General features: G+C 40.4%; 1 protein-coding gene and 1 long non-coding RNA gene across 2 annotated transcripts; both read left to right on the top strand.

Annotated features, from left to right (window-relative positions):
* Positions 1-1,737: 1,737 nt before the first annotated feature.
* Positions 1,738-4,103, top strand: LOC310856143 (uncharacterized protein; the record flags this gene model as incomplete). Its single annotated transcript, XM_083761389.1, has 2 exons — positions 1,738-2,085; positions 3,906-4,103. The coding sequence occupies exons 1-2, from the start codon at positions 1,969-1,971 to the stop codon at positions 4,101-4,103; spliced, it is 315 nt and encodes a 104-aa protein (XP_083617515.1). The 5' UTR covers positions 1,738-1,968.
* Positions 4,104-7,220: 3,117 nt separating this feature from the next.
* LOC310856319 lies at positions 7,221-9,731 on the top strand. The gene is made up of 3 exons (XR_014569073.1): positions 7,221-7,281; positions 8,307-8,424; positions 9,475-9,731. It is a non-coding gene; the product is annotated as an uncharacterized lncRNA (long non-coding RNA).
* Positions 9,732-14,633: the final 4,902 nt, after the last annotated feature.

The raw sequence follows: 14,633 nt of genomic DNA, 5'->3' as shown, positions 1-14,633 counted from the left end.
AAACCAATTAAATGTACCTGAAGTTCCTGAACAAAGCAGTAGGCAACATTACTTCCTTGTTTACTGGTTTATGCTGCGTGTGTGCGTGCGTGCGTGCGCGCGCGCGCGTGTGTGTGTGTGTGTGTGTGTGTGTGTGTGTGTGTGTGTGTGTGTGTGTGTGTGTGTGTGTGTGTGTGTGTGCGTCTCGCCTGCAATATGCAAACCAATGAAATGTACCTGGACAAACAGGATGTTCATATATCTGTTTATGTTAGTTGCAGCGAGAGAGATGTGGAATGAAGATATTTTTATGCATTGGAAATACAATTATTCCAAGCTATCCTTTCCCCACACATACAGTATTATGTATAAAGTTGCCTAACATGGCTCTGTTTACTTTACTTTATTTGTTCATTTGGACGGTTCAGTATATTAATGAACATTACATTAAAAGATGTAGCGTAATAATTACACCTGATTGAGCTGCTCATTTCCATTCTGTAGTTCTTTTTTTAGGACATTGAACACTAAACAAAACTGACATTAAACCCATTCTGAACGGGCACCCATTTTGGCGTCAGCATCATGTTATGCTTTAGCTATTTAAAAATAGCAGATCTACAAGCTCATAGCGCGCCACCGAGTGGCGCGATACGAGCTTGTATAGGTCTGCTATTTTTGAAAAATCGAAGAGCGACTGACATTTTTAGAATCTGATCTCAGGTCAGAATGGGTTCATCAGACCAGTGTGTGTCCGGCGGAAACCTCGTATGAATCTGATCTCAGGTCAGAATGGGTTAAGACATGAGAGGACGGCATAACAAAAACATAAACACATGCCGTAAAAAGAGAAAATAAGAGTTGAGAGAAATGAGAAAAGAAGTAAACACATTTTCATCATTTTCATTAGAAACTTCGGCTCTACAGCGCCGAACCGACTTTTATTCGGCTCTAAAATAGGAGTATATGAATGAATCGGCCCTAAATCCCCATCTCCCCCGATCTCTCTCCTGTTCAGATTCTAATGGTATTTCTGTTACACAGACCATTGTCTTGACCTAGCAGGACCGACTAGGGCAAAGGTGGAACAAAAGCAGTCCGTTAGGCGGGATCCCCCAGGGCTCTGTAGTATTTCCCTTCAGTATATGCCATGCTTTTGTTATTGCTTAATGTAAATCGCTCTGGATTAAGAGCGTCTGCTAAATGCCTAAATTGTAATTGTAAAAAATTGTAGAGAGAGAGAGAGAGCTCGGTCTACACTGTTATTTTATTTCCATTTATATTCAATATGCATTTGTTTTATCCTGATTGTCGTGTTAATTCCGCCTTACTTGCTTTGGCAGCGTAAACGGTATGTCTTGATTGTTTCCTCATGAAGCTCCTTTGAATTGGGAATGAAATTGGGTGCGGTGACAGAGAGAGAGAGATAGAGAGAGAGACAGAGAGAGAGAGAGAGAGAGAGAGAGAGAGGGTGGGGTGAAAGAGAGAGGGGTGGAGGTGACAAAGAGAGAGAGGAGGGGGGGGGGGGGGGGAGTATGAGCGAGACTATAGGGACAGGTAGCAGGAATAATATGACAGTCCCCGCCCGGCCGAACAGGTGGAACCTGTCACCTGACTGGAAGAACAGCAGGTGCTTGCTCTCTCGCTCTCTCTCTCTCTCTCTCTCTTCTCTCTCTCTCTGTCTCTGTCTCTCTCTCTCCCCCCCCCCCCCCCTCTCTCTCTCTCTCTCTCTCTGTCTCTCTCTCTCTCCAGGTGACAGAGTGACGTACGGTATAGAATACAGTGAACGTCGACGGCCGTGGAGAGAGGAGCTCCCAGGAAACCTTTGGACGGACCGAAGACCAGCACAAACAAACTGCTCCACTGATCCCTCTCCCTCCCTCCCTCCCTTCCTTCCTTCCTTCCTTCCTCCCTTCCTTCCTTCCTCCCTTGCTGCCTTGCTGCCTTGCTTCCTTGCTGCCTTGCTGCCTTGCGGACAGACAGACAAACATGACCAAGCTGGGGGCCCTCGTGTCCCTCCTGGCGGGGACGGTGATGGCGGTGCTGATCTTCGAGGCGGTGAAGAGGGAGCTCAGCCTGAGGCAGCTGAAGCAGCGCATGGCAGACGTAAGGACGTTTATTTATATGTTTATGTTTTATATTTTATATATCTGCTATTAGGAAGAAACCTATAACTCCCCCAAAAAAATAATCAGGAAATTTATCCATTTAGGCCTGACCTCAACATTTTAAAAAAATCTTCTAAATCCTCCAGTTTTCTGAAATTAATATTTTCACGTTTTTTCAAAAATAGCAGACCTACAAGATCATAGCGCGCCACTCGGTGGCGCGCTATGATCTTGTAGATCTGCTATTTTTCAATAGCTAAATTATAACATAATGTTTAAAACACCAAAAGGGGTTCCCAACCCAAAATGGGTTAAGAAAACCTTATATATTTTGAAAACAAAGTAATGCTTCCTCATCAAAGGTTCGATGTTGTGACTTTATTATGTGGTCAATTTCTTACACCAGAGGGCAGAGAGGTGGCGGAGTTAGCTGCTTTAGCAGACAGTTTTTTTAGGTTCCAATGGAGTTAAGAGGTTTTGTCCAAAGCATTTTTTTACTACTTTCCATTGGTTCAATATTTCCGAAAGAACACACAGACGTAAAGGGTGTTCAATAGCACTGATTTACAACACACAGACGTAAAGGGTGTTCAATAGCACTGATTTACAACACACAGACGTAAAGGGTGTTCAATAGCACTGATTTATGAAACAACACACAGACGTAAAGGGTGTTCAATAGCACTGATTTATGGAATAAAATATAAAAAAACCTCAAACATGGAGTTAGGTGGTTTCCTCCCGACAGCAACGAATACATTATACTGATTATTAGGCTACTTCACCGTTTCCACGCCAAAATAAATGTAGTCTGCGTTATTTGTCGGGAAGCGACCGTGCCATAATACGTAGCCTGTATACGTTTATTCAGTTGTATAAATGTGTTTGATCCGATCTAGTGGTAAGGCTATACTCACATTAGCTTCGGATGGCCATCTGTTGTTAGCTTATAGACACAGGACTGCAGGGCCATCTTGATTGTTTACGAGACCCAATTACTGAATGTCAAGTCTCCAGGTTTTCGTCAGAATGTGTAGCCTATGACACTGATTTACTACAACACTATGGCATAAATAGTGGTTCTCAAATGTTTTATTTGCCAAGGACCAACCTCATGCCTTAGAGTGTACAAAATGTGATTGCATTAAACTTTGCTTGCATTTGTGCATATGTGTGTGTGCTTTTCACTTGGTTTGCACCACCCACCTGAACTCACCCACAGCTGCTGTTGTATGATAATGTGGGAGGGGTTAGGGTTATGATGTCACTAAAAGGGTGTTATTTCGATTGGGCCTTTTGACTCGAAGGCTTTCAGCTTTCAGGAAAGAAACCAAAAATACACAGGCGTGTAATACACATATTTGAATATTCTAACCACACCTGGGGGTCTATTAGACTCTAATGGACCCCCAGGTCTAATCTAATTAATGATTAGAGTAATGTTAACTCCATAAACACATGCAAAACAGAAAAAGTACCAAAAATCACGGCACGTGCAGCAAACAGGGAGCGATAAAACGTGCCTATAGTTCATTTTCAGTGAGACCTGCGTTTTTGCTCGGACGCACACGCGGTCCCGTGCATTTGTTGCGCGCGTGCTCGTTACGTGCACACGTAAAGCTCATAGCGCGCCACCGAGTGGCGCTCTACGAGCTTGTAGGTCTGCTATTTAAAAAAAATCGAAGAACGACTGACATAGAAACATAGCTTTTTCAGAAAACTGTCAGGATTTAGAAGACGCTTATAGAATGGTTCCCAGGTCAAAATGCAGCCATGCATCTTGTAACGTAACGTGTCATTTCCGTCCCATGCATTCAGGACCAGCTGGAGGTGAAGCGTAAGGAGGCGGCCATCGTGGGGGCGAAGACTCAGATCCTGGAGCTGAGGAACGCGCTGAACCCTCTGAACGCCAAGCGAGACGAGGTGTCCAAGAAGAAGATCGCCATGGAGAAGGAGAAGGCCGACCTGGAGAACGGCATCCAGGCCTGCAACAACCAGAAGGTACACATCGCTTAGGATGCAATTCTGACCTGAGATCAGATTCAAAAAATGTCTTCTATCTATACATCCTGACAGTTTTCTGAAAAAGCTATGTTTTCTATGTCAGTCGTTCTTCGATTTTTCAAAAATAGCAGACCTACAAGGTCAGATCTACCTATACAAGCAGATCTACAAGCTCGCAGCGCGCCACTCGGTGGCGCGCTATATGAGCTTGTAGATCTGCTATCTTTCAATAGCTAAATTATAACATAATGCCAAAAGGGGTTCCCTCCCAGAATGGGTTAAACAATTATTTTAAACTTTTAAGCTGTTGGTGCTGTAGTGCCGCACTACGAGCTTGGAGATCTGCTATTATTATTTTTTTAATCATCAAAATGTGTGCAAATCTTTGAATATATATATATATTCTTTCCCACAGCGAAGCATTTTTAACTAAAATATTAGCTTCTGGGGGGGAGGGGGGGGGGGGGGTCCCTGGAAAAACATATTTTCAGATGGGGGTCGGTGGCCAAATACATATATTTTTGGGGATCCTTGACATTAAATGTTTGAGAACGACCTACGACATAAAAACGTGATTTTGAAGACAATACAATGGTCTAAATGGGTTAAGTCTTACTACTGTCCATGTTGTTGTAGCGACTACTTCTTCCCATCGAATCATATAAGTAGTGCTATGTGAGGCTGAGCTGTCGGCAGGGACTGTAGCCTATGACGCGTTTCCAATCAAATCCAGAAGGTGATTTATTAAGAAAATAACAAGGTCCAAAACTGTACTGAAAATGTTGATAAATGAAAACGTAGGTATAAACGATTAAACGTAGATAAACGCAGATAAATGGTCAACAGAACATTTAGATTTTGATAGACTGACACCACGCTAGACCGGAACGCCCTCAAACGGCACATCCGGTTTTAGGTAAGAATGTTCTATGGCTGCCAATGCAACTCGGTCCAATCCTTAATCACATACGGACAAACATCTATGCCGATAATATCTAACTTGCGGAGGTATAGCGTGCCTTGTCCACGGGCAACAGATCTTTCAACGTATGGCATTGCAAATACGTTTGATAATCGCTACTCTGCGCAATATTGTTTTGGAAATGCCTCAAATTGCATTGCAGTGAACGAGAGCAAATCACAACTTACCCCGGGGGTGGGCGGAGTCACAGCTTTACGCCCTGAATACGCGCCGTGGTGTCAGTCTATGCCACTGCCCAGACACACAGCTGACATAAGTAAAGGTGATTAGCAGACACACAGCTGACATAAGTAAAGGTGATTAGCAGACACACAGCTGACATAAGTAAAGGTGATTAGCAGACACACAGCTGACATAAGTAAAGGTGATTAGCAGACACACAGCTGACATAAGTAAAGGTGATTAGCAGACACACAGCTGACATAAGTAAAGGTGATTAGCAGACACACAGCTGACATAAGTAAAGGTGATTAGCAGACACACAGCTGACATAAGTAAAGGTGATTAGCAGACACACAACTGACATAAGTAAAGGTGATTAGCAGACACACAGCTGACATAAGTAAAGGTGATTAGCAGACACACAGCTGACATAAGTAAAGGTGATTAGCAGACACACAGCTGACATAAGTAAAGGTGATTAGCAGACACACAGCTGACATAAGTAAAGGTGATTAGCAGACACACAACTGACATAAGTAAAGGTGATTAGCAGACACACAGCTGACATAAGTAAAGGTGATTAGCAGACACACAGCTGACATTAGCAGACACACAGCTGACATTAGCAGACACACAGCTGACATTAGCAGACACACAGCTGACATTAGCAGACACACAGCTGACATTAGCAGACACACAGCTGACATTAGCAGACACACAGCAGGAGCTAGATAAGATCAACAAACAAAATGTATTTTGGCTCCTATATACAGTCCATATCTGTGATCTTTAATACATGGTTACGTGAAAACAAATAGGTATGCAGTATTATATGAAGCGACACATGAAGAGGCCCCTTTTTCTGTTACATAATACTTGTTGGGGTCCTCGACATTAAAACTTTGAGCACCACTGATATAGAAACATAAAGTTTTCTGAAAACTTTTAGGACATTTTTTGAGAGAGAGAGAGAGAGAGAGAGAGAGAGAGAGAGAGAGAGAGAGAGAGAGAGAGAGAGAGAGAGAGAGAGAGAGAGAGAGAGAGAGAGAGAGAGAGAGAGAGACACACACAGGGAGTGAGGAAGAGACAGAGACATAAATAGCTCTGCATATGAATGCTTTCCTAAACAAAATAGCTGTACAGTATCAGGTGTCAGAGGATGGAAGGGAGGGGGGTGTTTTTGTCGTCTTTAACCTCCCACATACTGTCCACACATGCTGCTTTCCAACAGCGTGGCAAATCACCATTATGAGCTATAGATCACATACTGTCCACACATGCTGCTTTCCAACAGCCTCTTTTTTTTAACCTCCCACATACTGTCCACACATGCTGCTTTCCAACAGCGTGGCAAATCACCATTATGAGCTATAGATCTGCCATCTTTCTTTTCCCGAAGAAAATGAGGAAAAAAAGGGAAGAGAAAGAAATTCTTGTGAAATGGGAAGTTCTGCATAACGAGTCGACCGAGTAATTTGCTACTTAACCCATTTAGGGTTTAGTGCAAGTTCCAGTCTTCTGCGTCAATCTGAGACAAGATTCTACAAATGCTTCTATGTTTCTATGTATGTCAGTGGTTCTCAAACTATTTCATGTCAAGGACCCCAAACATTATATCTAATTGGTCGCCGACCCCCATCTGGAAATATGTTGTTCCAGGGACCCCCTCCCCCCAGGGACCCCCTCTCCCCCCAGAAGCAAAGATATGAGGTCAAAAACGTTCACTGTGAAAGAATATATATTCAAAGATTTACATTTTCACTATTTCTCAAAAATAGCAGATCTACAAGCTCATAGTGCCGCACAACGTGCCACGCTATGAGCTTGTAGATCTGCTATTTTTCAATAGCTAAAGTATGACATGATGCTTACTGTAAAACACCAAAAGGGGTTCCCGTCCAGAATGACTTGCACTATAACTACGTCTAAGTACTCACTGCTGATTGGATGGAACCTGACCTTTGACCTGTCCCCCCCCCCTCCCCCCGCAGGTGGTGGCTGAAGAGAAGATGCAACAGGCCGCAGAGAGGCTCGATGAACTCAAATGTAAGACACGCACATGCACACGTACATGCACACGCACACACACACACACACACACACACAGAAACACGCGCACGCACACACGTACGCACACACGTACGCACACACGTACGCACACATGAGCCCTTGAAACCCTTAATGTTTGTTCAAACGGTAACATACACAATTTGGGGCATTACAGCTGTGTTCAGAAAACATACTCCCCATGTTGGGGATTGGTATTGAAGGATGACAATTTACAATTTAGGCATGTATATTAGCAGACACTCTTAATCTAGAAATAGTTATCTAGGATCATAAGTTTTTTTTAGGATTGACTTTAAAATTATTTTACTTGTCTATAAAGCTCTCAATGGTCTCGCACCTCCGTACCTCCGTGACTGCCTACCTAGATATGTCCCTAGCCGCCCCCTCAGGTCCTCCAATGCTGGCCTACTTGAAGGGCCTAAAAGAATGTGCACCAAAAAGTATGGTGAGGCAGCTTTTTGCTTCTAACAGCCTGGAATAAACTTCCATTCGAGCTCAGACACGCACCCTCTGTAGACATTTTTAAATCTCAACTCAAGACTCACCTCTTCACCCTTGCTTTTAGTTGAGTTTTATTTTTATTTTTATTTTTTTTATGTGTTTTTATTTATTTTATGTTCTTATATTCGGTTTTGTTCTCTGCTATTGTTCATTTTAACTACTTGTGTTTTATTGTATTTTATTTTTGTGTCCTGCCCTGTGAAGCACTTTGAGCTGCATTTATGTATGAAAAGTGCTATACAAATAAAGTTTATTATTATTATTATTATTATTATAAGTAATAATAATAATAATAATAATAAACTTTATTTATAGAGCACCTTTCATGACACAAGTGCAGCGCAAAGTGCTTTACAAGACAAATAAAGTACAAAGTATATCAAACCCAAAATATCAAACAACATAACAATCAAGGCACAATCAAATTACAAAAAAATGCGCTATATAAAATAAATGCACCATTTATTTACCAAGACTGTGTTGTGGTGGTTTTTGTGCAGCTGACTTTGAGCAGGAGAAGAAGAGGGCCCAAGCAGACATCCAGACCCTGAAGCAGACCATCCTGGACCGAGACAGAGCCATCTGTGCCTTCGTAGACAAGAACAACGAGGAGGGGCGGTAAGACTGCAACGCACGCCACGCACGCACGCACGCACGCACGCACGTTGTGCAACCAATTGTTGTTTTTGTCGACTAAATCTAAGATGAAAAATGTCTGACTAGCCTGGAACTCACCTATGTTTTTGAGTGGTGCAACCACTCCTACAACCAGCAATGTCCGTGCCTACCTACAGTATGTGTCTACCTATGTCTCATGTGTGAGACATAGTGATGCTTGTGATGCTTGTGGAACTCGACTTCGTCTCGTTCCTGACCGCATCCCTGTCGTGGCAATAATCACGTTAAACCACACCCTCTCGTGTAATATTGTTCAGTAGCTTTGTGTCTAAATGAGAGAGCTTCATACAGTATATAGGCATGTCCTATACGTCGGTTTAAGGCAGTGGTTTTCATGTCAATTAAGGCCCATTATTTATTGGGTTTCTGAGCCATCATTTGATGAGATTTAGCCTCTCAGATCCAAAAACGAACAAGTATTTTGTTTTGTCGTTGGATTGGACAAGATTTTGTCCACAATTCCATGCTGTATTGATGTACCAGAGATAACAGCAGGGCAAACGTTGAATTGTGTAGACTTGTAAATAAGCAATGCAGACAATAATTTAACTCTTGAGAGCGTAAAATGAGCCTATGTTTCTATGTCAGTGACGGGTGTTCAAGGACCCAGCAAAGATTTGAGTTAAAAACGTTTGCTCTGAAAGAATATACAGTATTTACAGTATACAGTATACAGAACATAAATTATACAGAATATTCTGTATATTGTAAAATAGCAGATCTACCAGCTACGAGCTTGTATAGGTCTGCTATTTTAGAAAAACGACTGACATAGAAACATGGCTTTTTCCAGAAGACATTTTTAGAATCTGATCTCAGGTCAAAATGGGTTAAGTTTGATAGTTTGATACCAATACATTTGTACTTTTACTCAAGTAGTAAATATGTTGAATTCCAGACTTCTACCTGTAGCGGAGCATTTCTACTTTGCGGTATTGATACTTTTACTTATCGAGTACTGCATCTTTCTGTTGTTTGCTCGCTTTGCAGAAAGCTGTGTGGGATCTCTGAAGCGACCCGATGAAGACCGGTGTGCGACGGAGGCTTTTCTACAGTACACATACAGTACACACACACACACACACACACACACACACACACACACACACACACACACACACACACACACACACACACACACACACACACACACACACACAGTGCATCGCTATTGTTTTATATTTTTTCACAAATGTATCCGTCTTCATTATGCTGTAGGAAGTAAAGTCATGTTGAAGAGAACACCATGTTTGTCTCTGTGTGTGTACGCCTGTGCTCTCTCTCTCTCTCTCTCTCTCTCTCTCTCTCTCTCTCACATGCACACAAACAATAACGCAATAACATTAATATATTCGTTGCTAACTCCATTTTTGAGGTTTTTGATTTTTTTTTTCTTTTGCATAAATCAGTGCTATGAACACCCTTTACGTCTGTGTGTTGTTTTGAAAATATTGAACCAATGGAAAGTAGTAGAAAACACTTTGGACAAAACCTCCTAACTCCACTGGACCCTCAAACGGTCTGCTAAAGCAACTAACTCCACCACCGCTCCCCCCCCCCCCCCTCTCTCTCTCTCTGATGAGGCAGTTGTTTTGTTTTCTCAATTTCCTGAAAAAATTACATTTTAATTTAGGAGGTTTCTTTTTTATTTAATTTTTATTGTTCATACATTAAAAGCTGTGCATGTACAATCTGTACTTGCGCTATTTGAAAATAGCTTGTAGTAATTAAGGGCTGTTGTTTTGTTTTGTTTTAATTGGAGTACATAATTTGATGCTAAATACTTTCATATACTTTAACTCAAAGTCCATTTCTGGAACACCTGTAGGCCTTTAACATGTAACAGAGTTTTTTTATATTGTGGCATTGCTACTTTCACTTAAATAAAATAGCCTGATTGTATAATGATGTCTTCCACCACTGCCATAATAATATTATATCTGTCTACTGTGAGTGACTGCTCAACTATCACTTCCTTATAGGGTGACCTGCAGATCCAAACTGTGATTTGAGAGACAGAAGTATCGCTTGTGTGGGACAAGTGGGAGGTTAGCAACTTACCACTTGAGTTGCTATTAAATGCCTTGATGTCATATTCGACCATATAGGCCTATATTGGCTATCATTTATAAACTCCTCTGGTGTCTCACATTTTCTTTTAAAATCATGCTTTATTTTTTATTTGTATGCTATTTTAACAGGCTTAAAAATATGTAGTATCTTGCAGGAAGAGACAATGAGAGAGATTTACAACAGAAGGCCAACTATTAGGGGACTATATTAGGGGCATTTGAACACTGATGCAATTACCTGCCAGTCACAAATTGTGACAAATTGTGACTATACTCCTCACCTCACCCAGACAACACAGATATCCGTCTATACTGTGAGTGAATGACAACTATTGTCTTCCATCAGTCCTCACCTCACCCAATGCCGACAACACGGGAGAGTGACATGCTTTACAGGTTCAGCCGGTCTGTCAGCATTCTCATGTTTAACCGTATATACAGTAGTTAGAATCACACGCTGAGATTCCCCATCCCTGTTTTCAAAGTGAACCCTTGAGGCCTTTTCAACATAACAAAGGCCTAGTGTTGTCATGTTGTTGTCGGCTTATTATGACAACACCTTCTTGAACGAAAGTTTTTTTTTTTTTTTTTTTTTTTTCAGTCCTAATTGCAAAGGAGCATGCTGATCCTGCCTCTTTTAGTAAAAATGGTCTATCATTCAGGCCTGACGTCGAAATTTAAAAAAAAAAGTTTTCTAAATCATGACAATTTTCTGAAAGATTTGAGGCACATTTTAACGGTTTTTCAAAAATAGCAGACCTACAAGTTCATAGCGCGCCACCGAGCTTGTAGATCTGCTATTTTTCAATAGCTAAATTATAACAAAATGTTTAAACCACCAAAAGGGGTTCCCGCCCCAAAATGGGTTAAGAGTGAGACTTAGGTCAAAATAGACAAAAGACAATTATAATTCTAAGTCACATACTTTTGTGACTTAAGCCAATTTATTTTGTTGCCTAAAGTCAAGAGTAAAGTTAGGTAAATTGTCCTAAATCAGGCATATTGTATTCTATTTAATGCTATTATGTTACGTAACTGACAGACCGTGTTATTTTTTTATATTAATAGTCATACAATTACAATTTACAATTTAGGCATTTAGCAGACGCTCTTAATCCAGAGCGATTTACATTTAAGCAAGAACAAAAGCATGGGAATACATCACATAAAAGCATTTATCATGAATCATGCGTAAGCTAAGAAAGTAACAGTGGAATATCTATATAATGAAAATATACATACACTATACATATAAACTATACATATTTACTACTATGCTATACATATGTACTATGGCGTGCTATGACTATATACAATACAATTATAGTGCTGTCTACATAACATGCTATAAGTCTGTGTCAAATGCTATCTAAGCCAACAGAAATGCTATCTAAGGGGTCATAAATTGTTATAAACGTTCTTTTGGTGAAATTAAGACATATAAGTTTTGTTTTGGATCTGTTTTCTTTTTTCCTGAAAAGGGACTTTAATTTGTACTCGTTTGTCTGTACTGTAAATATTGGTACATATTGCATGGTTTTATTCTGCTAACAAACCTACAACATGCATTCGTCGTGGCGTTGTATCTTATAGGGCAGTGGTTCCCAAACCTTTGTCATGTCAAGGACCACCAAATTGACACTAATTAGCCCGAATTAATTGAAAATGCATGCGAAGAGAAGAGTTTTACGGCTCTAGCAGAGATTCTCAACCCGTTTAATTTCAAGGACCCCCAGTTTGACGTGCATTAATTAGTCTACGGACCCCCATTTAATGGCATCTCTCTCTCTCTTATTGTAAATGAAAGTTAATTTATTTAGTGTACAAATGGAAGTGTATACAAATGGAATGTTCCGTGTTCCATTTGTACACTCTCAGAGGCTGTCTTAAGAACCAGGTATTATTCCCTAACTTGAGTAAACTAAAGACCTGGAGGCGTGATCAATGCCATTTGGCTATTCTGAGTGGCCAAAGAGCATTGATCCAGGTCTCCCAGGTCTTTAGGTCTTTAGTTTACTCAAGTTAGGGAATAAGACCTGGCTGGTACTAAGTTAAGACACGCAAAATACAGCCCTGAGTTACAAACCCATAAGGGTCCATTTGGTTCCAACCTATCATTTAGCTGGGGACAGCCCTGGATCTGCCTCAAGGACCTCTGGGGGTCCCCGGACCCAACTTTGGGAACCGTACTGTTATAGGGGAAAGATTCACATATTAGACATCAATGAAAAACTTTATTTACAGGGCTAATATCTAGACATTCCATACATACATGGCAGCATATATGATGGTTGTAACCAACCAGTATAGTACAGTGTTAACCCTCTAACACCCGCATTAATTTCTACTTGCAAAAAATAGATTTCAACCTTACTACTACTAGGACTGACACTAAAACATATGTTAAAAAAAATAAAAAAATAAAGTTTGATGGAAAGTTTATAATAATTATATAATAATTATATAATAATATAAAAAAATCATAATTTACATTTGGGGGATATCTTTCACAATAATGAATAAAACATGTTCTAGACATTCTAATGATCACAAAAAAACATATATTACAATTATTTTACCTACTTTTATTAGGGTAAAGGTCAAAAGTCTTAGGTTAAAAAATGTTCAAAATCGCACAGAGTCCAGACATTTTTAATTTGTGTGAATTTCAGCCTCTGTGGGGGGTATTTATATGCAAATATCATGACCAATGTCATTGAAATGGCATTGCAATGAACATCACTGATGACATTTAGGTGAAAAAAGAACAGAAAAAAATTATAATAATTTAGTAATAAAATAAAATAAAATTGTTGCTAAAAAGCAACGCTGGGTGTTAGAGGGTTAAATATGGTTGATGCTGATGCATGAATAAATCCATGGTACGATAGAGCACGCGCGACGTCGACATGCATTCACATGCTGCCCTCTAGTGACAAACCCGTGTAAGTGCTACTTAATGCATCTGGAGTATAGACTGTAAAAACAATTGATCTGGAGCGAGATCTGCCAATGTTACAATTTACAATTACAGCAATTTAGGCATGAAGCAGACGCTCTTAATTCAGAGAAATTTACAGCAAACAAGAACAACACATGGTATTACATAAAAATACATAAAGAAATTGTCATCAACAATCATATAAGTAAGCTAAGAACCTAACATCCTTCAGTACAATATCTGTATAATGAAACTATGAGTATTCTTCATATGCAGACCGCGGCCATCTTACCATATAAGTCAATGGCAAGCTTGAATTATTCTCTTTCTAAGTGTTTGTTTCTTAAATATCCCCTGTATACATTATGAGTTACTTTGTGTCCTTGCAGGTGATTCCTTAGGTCATATTCACACCAGAGAGCTTTGCTGCGGTTAAAACGAATTCTGCTGTGCATTTTCAGAAAGTGCACTTCGTTTGGCAGGTGTGAAGGCTCATTCGAATCCTAATGCGTATCAAAGAACCGCATTATACTCCGAGCAAAAACGGGGGTTTCACTTCGATTCCAATCGCACTTGATTACGATTCGGTGCAGGTGTGAATGCAATCCGCAGTAAATAAAGGAAATGAAGCAAACAATGTGGCGGGTGAGGAGCTGAACACCGTTGGAGACGGAGAAGGCATATTTTACGCAGCGCAAAGATGTCCCGTTACTGTGGATAGACGTGGTCGAATGAGGAGACTGAAGCCCTGATCGAAATGAGGACGAGTACATTAATCAATTGCTAAGAAAACACATAAAAACACTGCAGTGTATTATAGCCTACAGAATATTCTGTCTGTCTGTCTGTGCGTGCCGTAAACATGGAGTGCTGTCACTGTGTGGGGACTAGTGGGGAGTAGGGACTTTCATCCTGATAAACTTGTAAACATTTTCCACTGCTCAGCGCTGTTTTATTTCAGACTGTTATTATTATTATTATTTCGACCTAATTTGTCTTAATTAATTTAGTGTTTAGTCAAATATAGCCTACTTTGAAATACAGGATAAAGAACAGTCACAATGCATGCACGTGTAACACCCAGGATTCAAACTCAGGCCTCCCGCGTTTAAGTCCAACATCTTATAACCACTAGA

This window comes from Protomyctophum parallelum (genome assembly GCF_964188405.1).
Source record: "Protomyctophum parallelum genome assembly, chromosome: 3".
In the NCBI taxonomy this organism is placed as follows: Eukaryota; Metazoa; Chordata; class Actinopteri; order Myctophiformes; family Myctophidae; genus Protomyctophum; species Protomyctophum parallelum.
Note: the sequence above shows the minus strand (reverse complement) of the source record. Positions and strands in the feature narration are given on the sequence as shown.